The sequence below is a fragment of the Hypanus sabinus genome, chromosome 14 (assembly GCF_030144855.1).
Source record: "Hypanus sabinus isolate sHypSab1 chromosome 14, sHypSab1.hap1, whole genome shotgun sequence".
In the NCBI taxonomy this organism is placed as follows: domain Eukaryota; kingdom Metazoa; phylum Chordata; class Chondrichthyes; order Myliobatiformes; family Dasyatidae; genus Hypanus; species Hypanus sabinus.
This window is the reverse complement of record NC_082719.1, coordinates 62,333,789-62,355,647: the sequence shown is the minus strand read 5'-3', so window position 1 is coordinate 62,355,647 and position 21,859 is coordinate 62,333,789. Positions and strand designations below refer to the sequence as shown.

Sequence of the window (21,859 nt, the reverse complement as noted above, 5' to 3'; positions counted from 1 at the left end):
TAATCTTTAAACATGTTTACCCTTAGTCTTTAGGCAAGATAAGAACCTGCAAGTTCACATAGTCCCACATGGCCCAGTGTGAGTGGGCATCAAAGGAATGAGTCCATGACTATAAATAAGGAATATGTTAAGTCTTGTGTGTAGCATAATGAAGTATCCCAAGCATTTCAATCAAGGATATAATTTTACACATTGTTGCCTAGAGAAGGGCATGCATGTCCCAAGAGGATATCCAAGTTATGGATTTATTATCAAAGTATATTACAAAAGTAGCTGATTACATGAGGAAATTACGTTTGGTTAGAAGTTTGAAATTTTGGGATCTGCTTGTTGGGCACACCTTAATTGGGATCAGTAGTTTGGCACTTCCATCACTATATGTAGGGGATTAAGCTGTAAACAAGTGAATCTTTACTCGTGGACTCACAGGAACTGCCACCTCAGTTATCTCACAGCACTGCAGGGTTCGGGAGATGTTCAGTAATGGGAAACAAAGGCCTCTTTTCCTTGGAACGTCGGAAAACGAGGGGAGGTTTAATAGAGATATTCAAAATCATGAGGAGTATAGATAGGATAAAACAAGCAAGGTTTTTCCATTGAGGTTGAGTGAGACTAGAACAATAGACAATAGACAGTAGGTACAGGAGTAGGCCATTCGGCTCTTCGAGCCAGCACCGCCATTCACTGTGATCATGGCTGATCATCCACAATCAGTACCCTGTTCCTGCCTCTCCCCATATCCCTTGACTCCACTATCTTTAAGACCTCTGTCTAACTCTTTCTTAAAGGCATCCAGAGAATTGGCCTCCACTGCCAATTAACCTATAGGTCGTAGGTTAAGGGTGAAAGGCGAAATATTTAAAGGGGTAACTGAGGGGGAGCTTCTTCACTCAAAGAAGTGTGTGTGTGTGAAATGAATAGCCAGTGGAAATGATGGATGCAGGTTTAATTACAACATTTAAGCAAAGTTTGGATAAGTACATGGGTAGAAGATGTTTGGAGGGCTATGGTATAGGTGTGTGTCAACAGGACTAGCGAGAATAACCATTCAGCATGGACTAGATAGCCGAGGGGCCTGTTTCTGTGCTGTATGATTCCATGATGCATATCAAGAGCAAGTACCTGTAGATAACTAAGGTGAGGATAGAACCACTCAAAGATAAAGGAGGGACCATGTGCTTTGTGGTGGATGATGTAAGCGAGGACTTAACTGAGGTATTGATTAAAGAGAATGTTGTGGTGGATAGTAAGCATTTGGAAAATGACAGCCTAATTAGGAACAGTCAGCATGTTTGTATGTAGCCAGTCATGTCTTGCTAACTTGATTGAGGTTTTCAAAGAGGTGATGAAGGTAGAACTGTGTATGTAGTCTACATTGGATTTGGTCAGGTATTTGACAAGGTCCCTCTCAGTGGGTTCATCCAGAACATTAGGATTCACGGGATTTATGGTGACTTAAGTGTTTGGATGCAGAATTGGCTTGCCCATAGAAGGTAGGGAGTGGTAGTTATTCTGGCTGATGTCTGTGATAACAATGATCCATAGAGGTGAGAACTGGCACCTCTGCTGTTGGTGATATACATACAGTGTATAAAAAATCTTGGATAAAAATGTGGATAAGTTTCCAGATGATACAAATATTGGTGGTTTTGTGGATAGTGTCGAGGACAATCAGTGGAAAATAGATCAGTTGCTGATTTAGGCAGAGAAATGGCTGATGGAGTTTAATGCTGCCATATGTCATGTGTTATGAACCCCGTAATTGGGTCACTTACCAGCAGAGATAGAGAGGTCCGTTGAAGTCTGATGATACTATTTTTAACAGTATTTATTAGTAAAAATACACAAAAATAATATCAATGCAAATATACAGATAATATACGTCGTCAATACTAAATCTAAAAGTGCGGGTATAATAATAATCAATAAGAAATAAGCTCTATTGTTGTCTAGGGGATAATGTATTGTCCGATGGAAATATAAAGTTCACTCAGTTCAGGCAGGCTGCAGCCTTTGGGGACCGCTGGGTTGCAATGGTTGGAGAGAGAGAGAGATTTGGAGAGAAACTTGCCGATTTTACTTTTATGATTTTGATCTGTTGGAGTCTCATTGCCATGGCCGTTCACTTGTGGCCTCTCCTTTAGTAAGCCATTCTTCCATGGTGAGCCCGCCAATCCAGGCAAGGGAAGGACACACACGAGCCCCCACCAGCTGTCGCTATTAAACGCTGTCATGGGATTTCTAGCGTTTCTCCTGATGCGTCTAAAGGGGTTGTTCCCCAGACCCTCTTTTATCCTTACTCACGGGGTCTCAGATGTCAGTTAGGTTGGGATGATGCAATCCCTCAACCAGCCCACTCTGGTTGTCCCCTGAGGGGCTTCAATGAATAGTACAGTACTCAGTACACAATTCCGTCTCCAAGAGACAATAGCCGTTATCAATGGTTCCGTTTTTGCTGAGGCCAGGACACATTCCAAACCTTGTGGATTCTGTGTGTCTCTCTCTCATTTCCTGGGTCCCAGACCCGAATTAACAGCGATCTTGCAATTCTCAAACAGGAGGGGGGGGGCGACTTTGTACCCTTCGGCACCTCAGAGTTGCGGCCCATTCGTAACACATGGTGTTACACGCTGTAAAATCAAATGTAAAGGCCAGTACACAGTTAACAGCAGAACCTTTAACATTGTTGAGATACAAAGAGGTCTTGGGGTTCAAGTCCTTGAAAATGACTACATAAGTTGTTTTTATTAGTTGAGACATTGAGTTCAGGAGTCGGAAAGTTATCTTGCAGCTTCATAAAACTCTGGTTAGGCCACATCTGCTGAAATACATTCAGCTGTGCCCTTCCCATTAGAAGAAGGAAGTAGAGTCTTTGGAGAGAGTGCAGAAGAGGTTTACCAGGATGCCATCTGGATTCAAGAGCATGTGCTATAATGAGAGGTTGGATAAAATTTGTTTGTTTTCTCTGGAGTGGTGGAGGCTGAGGGGAGATCTGATGAAAGTTTATTAGATCATGAGGCACATAGGGGAGACGTCCCGTGTTGTATTCCCAGTGTCCAAATGTCTGATACTTGAAGGCATGTTGTTAAGATGAAAGGGCAAAGAGGGTGTGTGGGGAAGATTTTTTACACAATGTTGAGAGTCTGAGGTGGTGATGGAGCAAGCATGACAGAGAGACTTCAAAGACTCTTAGGCACAAGAATATGCAGAGAATGGAGGGGTATGCAGATAGTGTAGGCAGAAGAGATTAGCTTAGCTAGTTTGTACCATTATGAGCTGATGGTCCTCTTATTTTGTTATTTATCAGATCAGTTTCTATGTTTTTCAGCTTGTTTTAAAGATCTGTCTGTTGGCCTGGACTTCCCAGGAGATGACTTCCGTCAGTTTGTAGTAGACGATGAACACAGCTGCCAAAGAGAATGTACAGAGGAGCCTGACTGTCAGTACTTCACCTTTGCAAATGGGTTCTATCGCAACGCTCGGCAGCGGTGAGTCAAACTCTCAAACAACCCAGGAACAAGGAGAAATAAATCTCAGTTTTGTGTAGAGGACGGCAGTCCTGGATCCTTCATCAATCCTATTCCTCTGGCAATTTTTACCCATTTTTTTTAACTCGACAGGAATGATTGCCAAGGGTTAAATTTCTCTGGAGTGTGCATGACCAGTTCAAGAACTAAGTTCAGTTATTAGTGGCACTCTGAGAGAAACTATGTGCAGAAATATTTGATGGATTTGTAAATATTTCACGGCAGGTCACTTTCTGAAATAATTTTGATTCCTTAAAAAGAATGATAGTATGTTTAGTGATTTTGTAGCTATTTCAAATGATGCATTTTTCTTCTGATTGTTCATAGTTATATTTGCTACCTCAAAAAGAGTGAACGAGGAACACCATCAAAGATAACAACTCTGGAGAATGTTGTATCTGGATTTCCTTTAGGGGAATGTGCATTCAGTAAGTCAGGTATGGCCGGAATAATTTTACTTAATAAGGTGAAATAGAAGATTGCTGATTATCTTCATGGTGCTATATTCTATCTTCCTTATTTGTTTAAGTTATCCATGAAAAGATGATATTAATGGAGTATAAACGAGGAGCTAAATTAATGAATTCATGCCATATAATTCTTATCCATAATATTTAATCAATTGAGCTGTTTTGCTGTTTGGAATTGTAAAGGCAACAAACTCTTTGGCCCACTAAATGGGTTCTGTCTGTCAAGGAAGTTAATGCACTAATCTTATACTCTCCCACTTTCCTACCAGCTCCAATTAAATACTACCATTCAAATTCACATTTGGGGTAATTTTCAGTGGAAATTTAACCTAGCAACCAGCATTTCTTCAGGTCATAGTAGCAAAATGGAGAAGCTGAAGGAAACCCACATGATGTTTGGAAGAACGTGCAGACTTCAAATGGTCAGCACTGGAGATTAGGATTGAGTGAGAGTTACTGAAACTGTGAGGCAGTGAAGCTACCCACTGTACCACTGTATTGTCCTTACACAAGCGTTTATATTACACTAAGAGTTGTGAGCCTTGTTTAAGTAATTGTTAGGATTTGATAGATCAGGTGCATCCCTCATTTGTGTTCTCATTATTCCTTGACAATACCCCTGCATTTTCTTATAATTAGTATAGAAAAATATAAATAGGCAGTACAATACTTCTTAAGTTGACAAAGCCACATGACCAAAATCACATGGTTATGAAGTTACAAAGTAGAACCTAAAAGGGAATCACGGGCACTTTATTTTTTGCTTTATCTGTAGTCTTCCTGAGAATGTTATTTAGCTGCATAGAGCAGTAGATTTCTCGAATCCTTGATACCTCAATATAATGGATACTATTTTTGTTTGGGTCATTATGAATTTTGTTTCATGTTATCTGGTCTACTGAAGTTTTGTGGTTCGTTTCATTGATATTGGCACGGAATTGAATTGAGTTTAGTTCTCACATCCTTCTCATGAGGAGTAAAAATCTTTCTTGCGTCTCCGTCTAAATGTGCAATCATAGTAATTTAAAAACATAGAAACATAGAAAACCTACAGCACAATACAGGCCCTTCAGCCCACAATGCTGTGCCGAACATGTACTTACTTTAGAAATTACTTGGGGTTACCCATAGCCCTCTATTTTTCTAAGCTCCATGTACCTGTCCAGGAGTCTCTTAAAAGACCCTATCATATCCCCCTCCACCACCACTGTCACCAGCAGCCCATTTCATGCACTCACCACTCTGTGTAAAAAAAACTTACCCCTGATATCTCCTCTGTACCTGCTTCCATGCACCTTAAAACTGTGCCATCTCCTGTTAGCCATTTCAACCCTGGGGAAAAGCCTCTGACTATCCACATGATCAATTCCTCTCATCATCTTATACACCTCTTTCAGGTCACCTCTCATCCTCTGTTGCTCCAAGAAGAAAAGGCCAAGTTCACTCAACCAATTATAATAATTTATAATAAATAGAGCAGTCAATGTAACATAGAGATACACTCAGATCAGTGTGAGTTAATCAGTCTGATGGCCTGGTGGAAGAAGCTGTCCTGGAGCCTGTTGGTCCTGGCTTTTATGCTGTGGTGCTGTTTCCTGGATGGTAGCAGCTGGAATAGATTGCGGTTGGGGTGACTTGGGTCCTCAATGATCCTTTGGGCCCTTTTCTCACACCTTTTTTAAATGTCCTAAATCATGGGAAGTTCACAACTACAGGCGTACTGGTCTGTCTGCACCGTTCTCTGCAGTTCCCATACTAGGCAGTGATGCAGCCAGTCAGGATGCTCTCAATTGTGCTATTGTAGAAAGTTCCTAGGATTTGGGGGCCCATACCAAACTTCCTTAACCATCTGAGGTGGAAAAGGCACTGTTGTGCCTTTGTCACCACACAGCCGGTGTGAACAGACCACACGAGGTCCTCACGAGGAACTTAAAGCTGTTTACCCTCTTAACCCCAGATTCATTGGTGTCAATAGGGGTTATCCTGTCTCCATTCCACCTGTCATCCACAACCAGCTCCTTTGTTTTTGCAACGTTGAGGGACACTGCATGTAAAACATGCTTAATATAGCTGGAAATTGTTGCGTGTTAGCTTTATTGAGTTCAGAACTTCATCTTCATGTCATGTTTGATCATTTTGGAACTGACATTTCACAATACTTCTGTCATGGTCCCGATCGTTAATTTCCCAAATTGATTCCAAATCTCTTCAATAATGGCACGCCTGGTTTCCATCAAAGACTCAGTATAAGAACCACTAGTTGCCAGTTTGTTGGTCTTTTTTTCCTGTGAGTAAACTACTATTCCCAATCACTTAGAACTGTTTGTTCTATGCTTAGCTCCAGTTTCAAGGTTTACCTATGAGACTCCATTTCTCTGAGACAAGGCTGTGTGTCAAGTAAAAGCTCTGTGCCAAGGTTGCATATCAGGGCTCTATGTCAAGATCCCTCCTGCTTGCTGTTCGGCGTTTAGGCCCATGTGAACATCCGAACTCAATCTCCGTGCCTGTGTCCTGCAGTTGGGTTTGCTTCAGTCGCTCATTGCAGCAACTTCATTTGTAAAGCGAGAAACTTATCTCCCTCAGTTCTACGACTTTTGTAGCTCTGACCTTGTACTTCAATATTTTCTTCTGGTTTTATAATGCTCTCATATGTCTTCTTGCATGAGATGTAATATTTAAATGAGCTAAGCACAATTACTAAAAATAACAATCATGAGAAATCCTACAGTGGCTGGAAATCCAAAGCAACACACACACAATGCTGGAGGAACTCAGCAAGCCAGGCAGCTTCCAGGGAAATGAATAAACAGTCAATGTTTGAGGCCAGGACTTTTTTTCAGTACTGGAAAGGAAAGGGAAAATTAATGTTGTTACTAAAGAAACACAGCTGGGTCAAATTTTGTATATTATCTCTGATATTAAATTAATTGTCTAATTGTCTAATTGTATGGGCAACTTGATTTTCTTTCCACTAATTTCAATGAAAGCAAACTTGTTTATTTTGTGAGCAACACAATAAGCTATTTTGTAAAATTTTCTTTCTGCAGTGTGTCCAGTGATAGATATAGCCTGGGAAGTAAAATCACAAATCATATGGTTTGGAGAACATTGGCTCAGCAGTTCATGGGGGCCTTCGGGGTTGCCTGATGCATTTTGTTGTGAATTCACTGGTGGATAACTCATTGATTGCACAGGTATCACATGTCATAATGTGGAACAACAAAGGAAAATAGCAGGTAAATGTGGGGCCAGGCCTAGATTCACAGGTTTGCTGGGGAGACGTGCCTAGCCTTTCTGAGTTGGGTTGATAGAGCATTGTTCAGGGGAAAGACAATGGGAGTGGGGTCATACTGGAGAGGAGTTATATTAAGGATCAGGACCAGAGATTCTGTCATCCAGCAGTATATGGCTGGGGTGAAAGGAAGAGGTTTGGGACTATGAGGAGAGCAGAATAGTGATTTAGTGATCGTACTTAGTTTGTGTTCTGAGAACACGATGTGTCTTGTCGTGTGATAATGTAACCAATATAATTGCATTCTAATCCTAGAGAAGTCAACTTTCAAACACAGGTTTGAAAAAAATAAAGATGCCAAATATTTCTAATTTTAGTTTTTGCTTGTTAAATCATATGTTGTTTTAATTAGTTTCAGAATGTAGAAGAGATCTTTCCGAAGACATAGATTTCCCTGGAAATGATATCACCTGGGTCCTTGCACCTGATGTAAATGTCTGTCAACAACTGTGCACTGATCATCCCCAATGCTTATTCTTCACGTTTGTGAAGAGAGAATGGAGCACAGACCACAGAAGGTATTATGGAAGCTGTATGTTTTGTAATGTGTTGGTACTGAAAGATTTCTCAAAAAAATTCTCTTTATTGATAGTGAAATTCCAGTTTGCAATTGAATTCTAACATGATATGAAGAAATTGAGCTAATTTGGCCCAATATTCTGCTCAATGTCTTTCGGAGGAGATCCAATTAATCCTACTCCACTTCAGATACTCATATCTCTTGCCACTTTTTTTTTCTTCCCATTTTTCATTGCTCTCTGTAATATGTAGCCCTGTTTTGGATTTTCTGTCAGAAATGTATTTTTGTCAGAAATATGTTTTTTCTTTCTTATGTTGGATTAATTTACTTGTATTCATCCTTGGGAGGAATGGGAGGTATCCCTTATCCTTTTTCGTTTACTTGTAAGTTAAGTTGCTTTCAGCATCTTTAAGAATCTGACCACAGAAATACTTGTTCCATCAACAGCAAGCTATTGACAACATATACATGCACAGGCATTCCCAGATGTGAATTGACGAGCCAAGGGGGAGGGGGGAACACAACATTGGCTGATGAAGTTGTAGGCCTCATTCTGTCAGCAAAAGTTTCAAATCCCTGCCCTCAATTCAACACTTGCTATAACAAAACTATTGAACTGCCAACCCTATGCAAATGCTGTTGGTTTCCTCTTCTGTACTCTTGCTGTGTATGGTAAAGCTTGATCTAACTGCAGGTGATTTGGCTTGTCATGGTGTCATAGAGCAGAGTAACAGGCCCTTGGCCCAACTATGTCCATTCTGACTTTCAATTACCCTTTTATACTAATCCCATTTACCAACACTGCAATTGTACTCAAATATTGCTTGACAATTCAAGTGCTCATCCAGGTGCATAGACATATTGTGAGTGGACCTGCGTCCACCAGCCTCTGAGGCAGTGTGTACTACAATCCACCCACCGTGTGGGTGAAAAATCCCTGTCTGAATTCCCAAACTCTTGATAATAATTCTAGTACACGTAAGAGGCAGGGAGAGAAAGAGGGAGTACAAATCTTTTAGTTCTGATGGGTCCTGAGGTAAGGAGAGAGCAAGGAGGCAGTGCAAAATTATCTTCCTCAGCAGCTGCCATCTCCCTCCTACAGGATCTTCTAACAGGTTGATGTCCATTGTCAGGAATTGTACTATGTTGGGTTTGTATGCATTCCCCACTCATGGTTCCGCAGGCTCTGGGGTCCAATCCCACTCCTGACACACAAGTTCTATTGAAGCTCCATGTATCACCGAGGGAAGGCCATCTTTAAACAAGTGCCTAGTTTTTTTTATTCCAGTTGGAAAAAAATGACCCCATTTTTGAAGTCCTGTTTAATATCAACCCAATCATCTGCAACACGATAATAAATAATCTGTCCATCCTCACAATGCTATTTGTAGGATCTTGCTTCATAGTGGTTTGATGGCTCTTTAGCATTTGCTGATTGCTGGGTTTGTTAGGAATTTAAATGATGGAAATGTAGTTGCATTGGTAGCTTATTTTAGATGCTGTGAAATATTTGGTACCTAATACCTTTGAGGGAAAGATATCTTCCAAAGACTGGGAAATGAAATTGTATTGGTATTTGGAAAGTGATTAGAATTTCATTGGACTTTCCTACATTTATTTGGTTGACAGTGGATTAATCTTCATTACAACTGAATATTTTCCAGATTTTACTGTTACCTAAAGCAAACTGCAACTGGAGCAGTATCAAGGACAACAAAGTTACAAAACGTTGTAAGTGGATTTTCCCTCAAACAGTGCAAGAATCTGATCAGTCGTAAGTAAATATTAAAACATTTTTAAATTTGTTTTTTCCTTTAGGTGGTTTCTTCACATACTGATAATGAACTCAGGCCATATTTTAAATATTCATTTTCAGGACATAGTTATCATGAACAAGGCTATTCTCTTGTTGCCCTTGAGAAGGTCTGAGGGTATGTTACCACCAATCTGCATAGACTGTGGTCTTCCGGTTAGGATGTCAAGGATCCAATTGCAAAGGGAGGTGCAGAGGCCCAGGTTCTGCAACTTCTCAATCAGTATTGTGGGAATGATGGTGTTAAATGCTGAGCTATAGTCGATGAACAGCATCCTGACTTAGGTGTTTGTATTGTCTAGGTGGTCTAAAGCCATGTGGAGAGGCATTGAGATTGCGTCTGCCGTTGACCTATTGTCATGATAAGCAAATTGCAATGGGTTCAGGTCCTTGCTGAGGCAGGAGTTCATTCTGGTCATAACCAACCTCTCAAAGCATTTCATCACTGTGGATGTGAGTGCTACTGGGTGATAGTCATTAAGGCAGCTCACATTATTCTTCTTAGCCACTGGCATATTGTTGCCTTTTTGAAGCAAGTGGGAACTTTGCCCGTAGAAGTGAGAGGTTGAAAATATCCTTGAATACACCCGCTAGTTGGTTGGCACAGCTTTTCGGAGCCTTACCAGGACCTTCTGCTTTGTATGTGTTCAATTTCTTTAAAGACAGCCTAATGTCGGCCTTTGAGATGGAGATCACCGGGTCATCAGGTTCAGCAGGGATCTTCACAGCTGTAGTTGTGTTCTCCCTTTCAAAGCAGGCATAGAAGGCTTTGAGTTCATCTGGTAGTGAAGCATCACTGCCGTTCATGCTATTGGGTTTTGCTTTGTAGGAAGTAATGTCTTGCAGACTCTGGCAGAGTTGCCATGCATCTGATACTACTTCCAACCTTGACTGAAGTTGTCTCTTCACTCTTGAAATAGCCCTCTGCAAATCATACCTGGTTTTCTGGTACCAGCCTGGGTAGCCAGATTTGAATGCCACAGATGTAGCCTTCAGACGACGTACCTGCTGGCTCATTCACCGCTTTTGGTTTGGGAATGTACAGTAAGTCTTTGTAGGCACACACTCATCCACACAGGTTTTAATGAAGTCGGTAACAACTGCAGCATACTCATCCAAGTTTGAAGATGAATCCCTGAATACAGTCCAGTCCATCAGTTCAAAGCAGTCCTGTAGGTGCTCCTGTGCTTCCCTTGTCCAAACCTTCTTGGTCCTCACTGCTGGTGCTACAGTCTTCAGTCTCTGCCTATACGCAGGGAGTAGAAGTACAGCCAGATGATCAGACTTCCCAAAGTGAGGGTGTGGAATAGCACGGTAAGCATTCTTGATGGTGGTGTAGCAAGGGTCCAGTGTGTTGTTTCCTCTGGTATTGCAAGTGATCTGTTGATGGTAATTGCTTAGTGATTTTTTTCAGACTGGCCTTGTTAAAATCTCCCTAAACGATGTCATGAACAAGGCTATTCTCATGTTGCCCTTGAGAAGGTTTGTGGGCTGCTTTCTTGAACTGCTGTACTGCAGTGTTTTGATGAGGAACATGCAGTCCAGGATTTAGACCAAGTGTGGATAAAAGGCCTGTAATATTGTTCCAAGTGAAGACGCTGTAGGCTTGGAGGGCAACTTGTAGATGTTAATGTTTCCATGTGCCTGCATGATGGTAGAGGCCATGGAATTTGGCATTGTTGTCAAGAGTTTCCAAGACAATCAGGTTATTGGAGTAACTGTTAACTTTGAAGTCAAACGCACCTCCATTGACAAAAAAAATCTAGGACCTTCTTTGAATAACAACATTTATGAATCGAGTGCTATTCTTCATTCAGCGTTCTGCAGATAAACAGTGGTAACACCCTGACATCCTCTGGCAAGAACTTTCATTTTTTTGACCCCCTTTGTTATTTAGAAAACTTAAACATTTCCCTCAATGGTATCTGCAAGACCTGAAGTTTACAGAACAGCTGAGGAATGAATCAGGAAGGAGGCTGAAAAATCACAGGGCGTGCGAGAGGACTAGATCATTGTCAGGAAATATGGCACCTCCATGTTACACTTGGCAACTGCAGAAATTGCTGTGCATTTGAGAATAGTGATCAATGTGGGTAAAATCCCATACATCATTATAACCAAATCTAGGCTGATATGGGGAACTGTTATTATGAGCAAATGTCAATCATTTAAATTGTTTCTAAATAGATTAAAGTTATTTCATAACTTTTATTAATTTCCACTTGTCATTAATTTCTCCTCTTAATTTTTTACAGTTTGTTATGAAAAATTTTTTGATGGCATCGACTTTCCGGGGAATGATCTTCGTCATTCTGTAGTCGAGGATGAACACAGTTGCCAGCGTAAATGTACCGAGGAGCCTCACTGTCAGTTTTTCACCTTTGTGAAAAAGGAATTTCACGATGAAGTACAGCGGTTAGTCAATAAACCAATATTCTGCAATGCAATAAATAATGAGGGAATACAAATAGAAGTTAAGTATTCTCAGACCCTTAATCTATCATCATGCAGGTAGGCATGCAAGTACAGCAGGCGGTGAAAAAGGCAAATGGTATGTTGGCATTCATAGCAAAAGGATTTGAGTACAGGAGCAGAGAGGTTCTACTGCAGTTGTACAAGGCCTTGGTGAGACCACACCTAGAGTATTGTGTGCAGTTTTGGTCCCCTTATCTGAGGAAAGACATTCTTGCCATAGAAGGAGTACAAAGAAGGTTCACCAGATTGATTCTGGGGATGGCAGGACATTCATATGAAGAAAGACTGGATTGACTAGGCTTATACTCACTAGAATTTAGAAGATTGAGGGGGGATCTTATTGAAACGTATAACATTCTAAAGGGATTGGACAGGCTAAATGCAGGAAGATTGTTTCCGATGTTGGGGAAGTCCAGAACGAGGGGTCACAGTTTAAGGATAAAGGGGAAGCCTTTTAGGACCGAGATAAGGAAAAACTTCTTCACACAGAGAGTGGTGAATCTGTGGAATTCTCTACCACAGGAAACAGTTGGGGCGGGTTTAAGAGGAAGTTAGATATGGCCCTTGTGGCTAATGGGATCAGGGGGTATGGAGAGAAAGCAGGTACAGGGTTCTGAGTTGGATGATCAGCCATGATCATACTGAATGGCAGTGCAGGCTCGATGGGCCTAATGGCCTACTCCTGCACCTATTTTCTATGTTTCTATCATTTTCTCTCACATCTTTGTGCATTTCTACACACACACACACACACACACACCCCCCCCCCCACCCTTAGAGGACCAATTCACCTAGTACCGACAAGAAAGGAAATGAAATCTGCAGACTGATCTTGTGAAGAATTTAAGTCACACAGTGATTTTGTAATTCTTTCTAGCTGCACATGTTACCTCAGAAACAATGAAAAAGGAACTCCATCAAGAATAACAGTTCTATCGAATGTTATGTCAGGATTTCCTTCAAGGAATTGTGAGTTCAATAACACAGGTATGTCCAGAATTATTCCCATCTCTTTATTCTGAAAGCAATGTTTCTGAAATTAATGGCACAAATTCCTTTCTTTCTTTATCTATTTAGCACTGATAATTTATCCAAGTATAGCTGTGGTACTTTATCCAAGTATAGCCAGACTCTTATGGGGTTGAGATTCACTGTATCTTTAATCAATTTAATTCATATTAGAAAATGATGAATGTTGTTAACTATACATTATTTTTGGTCACATGGATGCAATGTTTCTAGAATATTTCATGTCATTTAATACTTGCTTTTAGCGTTATTATGTAGCAGATAACATTGATATATATTGTAGCGAGGTTCAGGCTTGCCCGTAAAGAAGCACTTCTTTACAAGTAATTGATGCTAAAAAAAAACTAATCTCATTTCATTGCAGGATGTGTACATGAGTTGGCTGTAAACACTGATTTTCCCGGAAATGATATTGAGTCAGTTCTTGTCCCAGATGTAAAGTATTGTCAAAAATTGTGTACCGACCATAAAAATTGTCAGTTTTTCACGTATTTGACAAGTGATTGGAACACTGACAAACGAAGGTAAATCATATCTTCATTCGGAACGTTCAGTGACACATGAAAAGTATTGATAACTGATCACATCCTAAATAGTGATTCTTATCACCAAGTAAGACAAGGGTAGTTCTCCACTAAGTATTATGCCATTGTGATTTGGAACTATTGAACCATTTTTAGATTCTAAGTCAAGGACTACCTTCATTATGAAACATGCGTTGTTGACTTATAAGATGGGTGACCAGTAGCTTCTGAAGCTCAGTTAGGAATGATTTATAATTGCGTATTTTCAATTCCATAAATTGAATAAAAATAACAATTATATTAATGTTTACCAATAAAAGACAACAATTACTAAAATTAGAGTCACCCCTCCCAATTATGGCATTGAAAATGTGTGCATCATCAGAATGGAGTTTAATGGACCAGCCAATACCTTTTTAAAATATAGCACAATACCATGAAGCCCACTTCACAACCATTGGAAGTAAAATATTTGATAGAGATCGTTAGCTACATGGACTTCAGTTAGTGCAACGTGACAAATCCTTGTAGAAATCAATGGCTGATGAGCTCATGGTAGACTGGTCCAGGAGATTAAGATGTGTAATGTGCACAGTGAATTGGTAGTTTGAAATCAGGATTAGTTTGCCAAGTTAGTGATGGAAAGTTGTTATTCTGTATGGAAGGCCATGACCGGCGGTGTTTGATAGGAATCAGTGTTGGGATCACTGATGCTTGTGATGTAAATAAATAGCCTGGATGAAAATGTAGATAGTTGATTTGTAAATCTGCCGATGACCCAGAGGTTGTTGAAGTTGTAGGTAGTGTTGAGGACTATCTACATAGTAACTTTCTATGATTCATATTCAAGGACACTATACACCAGCATCCTTCAATAATATACGTTTTAAAAATCCATCTGTTCTATTTTTTCTGCTCAAGTAGATGACCTCGTATGTTTCCACATCATATTCCATACTGGTCATATACTTGCCCATTCACATAGCCTATGTATTTCCTCTTGAAGTCTTCCTGCATTCTCCTCAAAGCCATACTACCACCAGCTATCGATCAACAGCAGACTTGGATATGCCATACGTGACCCTCTCATTGAAATAGATGGTGAATAATTGGTGTCCTGGCACTGATCCGTCTGTCTTTTGTACCTTTCTCCACATAAGAACCTCATGACCAGAAAGGATGGATCTGGCTGTACTGAGCAGGCAATGTTGTGTTGGTATTCTGACAGTATCCAAAATATTTAGTGAGGATTAATTGTGTTTTGCCATCCTTATGCCTATAATTGGGGCTATAGATTCCTGTTCCAAAGTCAATAAACTTAAAATAAAATAAAAAAAGACAGGAACACAAGAGGTTCTGTTGGAAATCTTGAGCGACACATTAAAAATGCTAGAGGAACACAGCAAATTGGGCATCCCACAGTTGACATTTTGGGTCAAGACCCTTCATCAGGACTAGAAAGGATGGGTCAGAACCCAGAATAATGTGGAAGGAGGGGAAGGAGTGCAGGCTGGCCTGTGATAGGTGTGATCTGGTTGATGAAAAGAGGTGTCTTCTTCTCCACTGCTGTCTATTGTCTCCCTTTGGTTCCTCCTTCCCATTCTTCCATGGTCACTGTCCTATTAGATTCCTTCTTCTTCAGCCTTTACCTTTCCCTTCAATTTCCTCCCAACTTCTTACTTTGTTCCCCTCCCCTATCCAACCACCTTCCCCCTTACCTGATCTCAACTATTAGTTGCCAGCTTGCTCTCCTTTCCTTCCCCTCACCTTTTTATTCTGGATTCTGCCCCCTTCCTTTCCAGTCCTCATGAAGCATCTTGGCCTGAAATGTTGACTCTTTCTTTTCTTCTCTTGAATCTTCCAGCAGTTTTTGGGTTGGACCCAAAAAACCAGATTGGACCTTTAGACCTTCATCTGAAATGTTTTTGACATGAAATGCAAATGCTTTTCCTCTTTCAATAGATCGTCTTTCACCTGAGCTATATAAACAAATTTTGTTTTTATTTCAGATTTATAAACTCGGTTTTGTTTTAATTTTTTAGTGAAAATCAATATTTAGGATTTAACAAAATGATTCTCATTACGTTTCAGATTTTATTGTTATCTTAAAAAGAACCTGGAAGGGGAACCAACCCTTAAAACAGACTTACAGAATGTTGTCTCGGGCTATTCTCTGAAACAGTGCAGGACATATAACTGTAAGTCAAACATTGAGAAGCAGTTGTTAAATTATGGTTTGGATCTGTTACTTATCTTGTTTCCATGGGAAATGATGTTTTGCAATGTAAATTGCAAATTGAATAAAACAAGTTATATTTATGTTGAGTAATAAAAGATAACAATTACTATAATTGTTGTTGCTCCTCCCAATTATGGCATTCAAAAATGCAATGTGGGAGTAATGTAGGAATTTCAATGAGAGATTGACATTTTGGGAACTGTATGTCTGACACAACTTGCTTTCCCTGATTTGTTATAATGTATATGCATTTCATCACCTAAATTTATTACCAAAATACATATATGTCACCATATGCTACCTTGATATTCACTTCTTGCAGTCATTTACAGGGAAATAAATAAATACAATAAAATTTGTGAAGAGCAACATAAACAGAGACTAACATGCATCCAACATGCAAACGAAGACAAATTGCATAAATCTAATAAAAATAAATAAGTGAGAACATCGAATCCCTTAAATTGAGTCTGTAGATTGTGGAATCAGTTCAAAGTTGAGGCAAGTGAAGTTATCCACACTGGTCAGTAGCTTGATGGATGCAGGGTAATAACTCCTCCTGACTCTGGTGGTGTGGGACCTAAGGGTTCTGTAGCTCTTGCCCAATGGTAGCAGCAAGATGAGAGCACGACCTGGATGGTGGGAGTTCTTCACGATAGATGCTGCTTTCTTGAAGCAGTGCTCCTTGTAGATGTGCTCAATGGTGGGAATGGTGTTTCCTGTTATGGGCTGGCCTGTATCCACCTCTTTCTGTAGGCTGTTCCACTTCTCGACATTGGTGCTTCCATACCAAGCTGAGATGCAAACAGTCAGGATACTGTGCATCTGTAAAAGTCTGTCAGATGATGTGCCGAATCTACGCAAACTTCTAAGGAAGTAGAAACACTGTTAAGCCTTTGTGATGGCACTTATGTGTTGGTCCAAGGACAGATCCTTTGATATGGTAATTTAAAGTTACTGACCGTCTCCACCTCTGATGCCTCAATGTGGACTGGCTCATGGAACTTCAGCATTTTCCTCTTTGGTTTTGCTGACGTTGAATGAGATCTCCCTCTTAAGTGCCGATTTGTCACCAGCTTTGATTCAGCCAAGAACAGTGCTGTCATCAGCAAACTTAAACCTGGCATTTGAGCTGTACTTGGCCACCCAGTCATAGGTATAAAGCAAGTAGAGCAGCATTTTGGTGCAACTGTACTTCTGGTGATTGTGGAGAAGAATCTGTTGTCAATTCGTACTGGAACTTGAGGATCCACTTGCGCAAAGAGGTATCAAAACCTAGATCTTGGAGCTTAACGATTAGTTTCAAGAGGATGATAGTGTTGAATGCTGAGTTGTAGTCAATGAAGAGCATCTTGTTGAAAACATCTTCAAAGTCCGGATATTCCAGAACTGAGTGAAGAGCCAATGAAATAGCATCTGCTGTTGATCTGTTGTGATGGTATGCATCTTAACAGAAAGTCTCACTGGCAGAGCAAATACGATGGAGACTGAGTAACTGAGTAAGGTGAGTGAGCTGCCCCAGAGTGGACATGACAAGTTCTTTCTCTGGAGGTGCTACCCCTCCCTGGGCACTCCATACATCTCAATTCACAGTAGAACAAAGAAATACAATGGAATCAATGAAAACTATACACTACAAACACTGACAAACAACTAAAGTGCTAAAAAAGACGAATTGACGAATTGTGCAAATATGAATAGTCATAGGGTATTTTCTGTTGTGCAGACCTTTTAACCTACTCCAACATCAATCTAATGCTTCTCTCCCACATTGTCATCCATTTTTCTTTCATCCATGAGCCTATCTAAGACTATCCGAAATGTCCCTAATGAATCCACCTCCACCATTACAGCTGGTAGCATGTTCCACCACTCTATGTAAAAAGCTACCCCTGATATCCCCCCTATATGTTCCTCTGATCACCTTAAAATTATACTCTCTCATATTATACAACTTTACCAAGTCACCTTTCTTCCTCCTTCACTCTAATGAGACAAGCGCTGGCTCATTCGACCATTCCTCATGAAACATGCTCTCTAATCCAGGCAGCATCCTGGCATCTCCCCTACCTCCTCTCTAAAGCCTTCACATTCTTCCTATAATGAGGAGACTAGAACTGAACACATTATCTATGAGCATTTGGAAACCACGGCCTAATGAGGAACAGTCTGCATGGCTTTATGTGGGGCAAGTCATGTCTTACTAACTTGATTAAATTTTTCAAAGAGGTGATAAAGGTGAGTGGTGAAGGTTGAGCTGTCGATGTTGTCTATATGTATTTTAGTAAGATGTTCAACATAAGATTAGATTAGATTCAACTTTATTGTCATTGTGTCGAGTACAGATACAAAGCCAAATGAAATGCAGTTAGCATCTAATGAGAAATACAAAGAATAGTGTTATTTACAGAATAACTGCGAATAAAAAGTAAGTGCTACAGCATACAAATATAAAAGTACTGAGACAGTACAATATGGGTGCAATACTGTTTAGCGCTGTGATGTGAGGTTCAGCGGGGTCACAGCCTCGGGAAAGAAGCTTTTCCTAAGTCTGTTGGTGCGGGAGCGGAGGCTCCTGTAGTGCCTACTGGATGGGAGGAGAGTAAAAAGTCCATGGTTAGGGTGAGATGCATCTTTGATAATACTTCTTGCTCTGTCCAAGCAGAGTTTATGGTAGATGTTCTCAATGGTGGGCAATTGGGTGCCGATAATCCGCTGGGCAGTTTTCCCCACCTGCTGGAGTGCTTTGCGGTCCTATATGGGACAATTGCTATACCACACTGAGATGTAGTTGGTGAGTGTGCTCTGAATGGTACAGCGGTAAAAGTCCGTCAGTATCCTGGGACAGAGGTGAGCTTTTTTGATGCTCCGCAGGAAATAAAAGCGCTGTTGTGCCTTTTTGATCAGGATGGAGGAGTTCAGGGACCAGGTGAGATCCTGGGAAATGTGGACACCAAGGAATTTGAAGCTTGATACATGCTCCTCTACAGCTCCATTGGTGTAGATGGGGACATGTGTGTGGCTCCTAGCATGCCCAAGACCACAATGGTCCCTCATCCGGAAGATGCATGGGATTTATGGTGACTTGGCAGTTTGCATTCAGAATTGGCTTGCACAGAGAAGACAGAGAATAATACTTATTCATTAATACTTATTAATAGACTTATTCTAGCTGGAGGTCTGTGACTAGCGGTAAGCTGCAGGGTTCCATAATGGAACCTCTGCAGTTTGTGTTATATGCTTGTAAATTATCTGTATGAAGATGTAGGTGGGTGGAATTTGCTGAAGATACATAAATTGTTGTCATTATAGGTAATATTGAAGAATACTGAAGGATATAGTGGGATATAAATCAATTAAGGTTATATGTCGAGAAATGGCATGTGGTGTTCAATCTGATCAAATGTGAGGTATTGCACCTTGCAAAATCAAATGTAAAAGGGCAGTACTTTGCTAATGGCAAGATTCTTAACCATATGGATATAGAGAGAGATTTCGGGGTTTAAGTCCCAAACTCCCTGGAAGTGGCTGCACAGGGTCATAGGCTGGTAAGGATGGCATTCAGCATGCTTGCATTTATTCATTTAAACATTCGGTTCAAGTGTTAGGATGGTTTGTGGCAGCTTTATGAACCTTTAGTTAGGCCCTGTCTGCTGTATTGAATTCAATTCTGATCCACTATGGAGAAGGTGCAGAAGAAGTTTACAAGATGCTGCCTTAGAGGCTCTTTAGTAGCACAGGAAAGTGCAGAGACTAGACACTAGAGGAATACAGTCATTGTATATTCAAAGGGCTTAGTTTACTTAGGCATTTATTTACCAGTTTAATTAGTTCCACACAATACAAGGAGCTGAGGGGCCTTTTCTCTTCGCCATCAGCTCACATTCCCATGTTTTTCAGCTTGTTTTAAAGACCTGTTTGTTGGCCTGGACTTCCCAGGAGATGACTTCCGTCAGTTTGTAGTAGCCGATGAACACAGCTGCCAAAGAGAATGTACAGAGGAGCCTGACTGTCAGTACTTCACCTTTGCAAATGGGTTATATCGCAACGCTCGGCAGCGGTGAGTCAAACTCTCAAACAACCCAGGAACAAGGAGAAATAAATCTCAGTTTTGTGTAGAGGACGGCAGTCCTGGATCCTTCATCAATCCTATTCCTCCGGCAGTTTTTACCCATTTCCTTTAACTCTACAAACATGTTTACAGCTTTGCAGTGACCATGGCCAGTTTGAGAACTAAGTTCACTTATTAGTCATGAGAGATTCTGCAGATGCTGGAAATCTGAGCAACACACACAAAATACTGGAGGAACTCAGCAGGCCAGGCACCATCTATGGAGTGGAACAGTCGATATTCAGACTGAAATGTTGACTGTCTATTCCTGTGCATCGATGCCGCATGATCTACTGAGTTCCTTTAGCATTTTGTGTGTATTGTCTGCTTATTAGTGTCAGCTGCGTATGTGCTGAAATGTTTGATGGTTTTGTCAATATCTCACAGCAGGCTGCTTATTGCCATGATTTTGATGCTGCAAAAAGAATAACAAAATGGTTGCTTATTTTGTCAGTATTTCAAACCAGGTATTGTTTCACTGATTACTCTTAGTTACATTTGCTACCTCAAAAAGAGTGAACGAGGAACACCATCAAAGATAACAACTCTTGAGAATGTTGTATCTGGATTTCCATTCAGAGAATGCAGGTTCAATAAGACAGGTATGGCCAAAATAACTTTAGTTAGTGAAAAGCAAAACTCAAGATTGCTGTCATTATTAATTATCTTCACAACACTGTATTCTATCTTATTTATTTATTTTTTTCAATATAAGGATGATATTGTGTAGTCTAACTTTGCAGCTAATGAATTCATACCATGTAATTCTCATCCATAATGCTTCTCCAGTTGAGAGTCCCTTTACAGTTTTGCCAGTTGGAATCATAACAGCTGCAGCGTTTTCAGCCCACTGTATGTGTTCCAACCGTCAAGAAAATACGTGCACTAATCTTGTACTAATCCCTTTTCATTCTCCTGCATGCCTATCAATTACAACCAAATTATTATCCTTTGCAATGCTCTGCAATTTCTCGTCATTAGTTAAAGCAATGTAAGAAAGGTAAACAGCACACGTTTGAAAAAGATACTTGAAACAAGGATATATAACTGTGTCGTTACAAAACAGAAACTAAAATGAATCAAAGCATTTTGAAATTGGTTTAGTATCTGTAATTAACCTGAGCGTGCCATTTCAGTTCTAGGAGTCCTGGATACATTAATCTAATAGATATTATTTTGAGTTTGGGTAATTATGTATTTAGTTCAATGTTACCTGCTCTAATGAAATACTGCCTACATGTAATTTCATTCATAGTGACACTGGAGAATTTAATGTTCATGGCTTGAGGTAAACCACCCAGGTGGAATTTGAGGTGCTATTCAAACTAGTTTGCTTTTTAATTAGCTGTAATTGTAGTTCCTGCTTTGTTAAATCATATAATGTTTTAATTAGTTTCAGAATGTAGAACAGCTCTTTCTGAAGACATAGATTTTCCTGGAAATGATATCACCTGGGTCCTTGCACCTGATGTAAATGTCTGTCAACAACTGTGCACTGATCATCCCCAATGCTTATTCTTCACATTTGTGAAGAGAGAATGGAGCACAGACCACAGAAGGTATGGTGTAAGCTGTATGTGTTCAAAAACATGTTTGTACTGAAAATCTTGATTGTTGGTGCCAGATGGGGTGCTTTGATTATCTCAAAAACTGTTGATCTCCTTGGGACTTTCATACACAACAGTCTCTAGACTTTACAGAGAATGGCACAAAAAGCAAAAGCCATTCAAGTGAGCGGTAATTCAGTGGAAAATGCCTTGTTAATGAGAGAGGTTGATGGAGAATGGCCGGACAAGCTGACAGAAAGGCACCAGTGTTACAACAGTGATCTCCAGAAGGGTATCTCTGAATGCACAACA

General features: G+C 40.3%; 1 protein-coding gene across 1 annotated transcript in view; it reads left to right on the top strand.

Moving 5' to 3' along the window:
* Nucleotides 1-21,859, top strand: part of LOC132404804 (uncharacterized) — a 184,829-nt gene that overhangs the window by 87,706 nt on the left and 75,264 nt on the right. Inside the window, exons 27-37 of the mRNA XM_059989308.1 lie at nt 3,329-3,488; nt 3,855-3,964; nt 7,642-7,807; nt 9,474-9,583; nt 11,878-12,037; nt 12,975-13,084; nt 13,491-13,650; nt 15,742-15,848; nt 19,790-19,949; nt 20,493-20,602; nt 21,394-21,559. Coding sequence (XP_059845291.1) covers nt 3,329-3,488; nt 3,855-3,964; nt 7,642-7,807; nt 9,474-9,583; nt 11,878-12,037; nt 12,975-13,084; nt 13,491-13,650; nt 15,742-15,848; nt 19,790-19,949; nt 20,493-20,602; nt 21,394-21,559 — 1,519 coding nt within the window. The remainder of the gene's footprint in view (nt 1-3,328; nt 3,489-3,854; nt 3,965-7,641; nt 7,808-9,473; nt 9,584-11,877; nt 12,038-12,974; nt 13,085-13,490; nt 13,651-15,741; nt 15,849-19,789; nt 19,950-20,492; nt 20,603-21,393; nt 21,560-21,859) is intronic.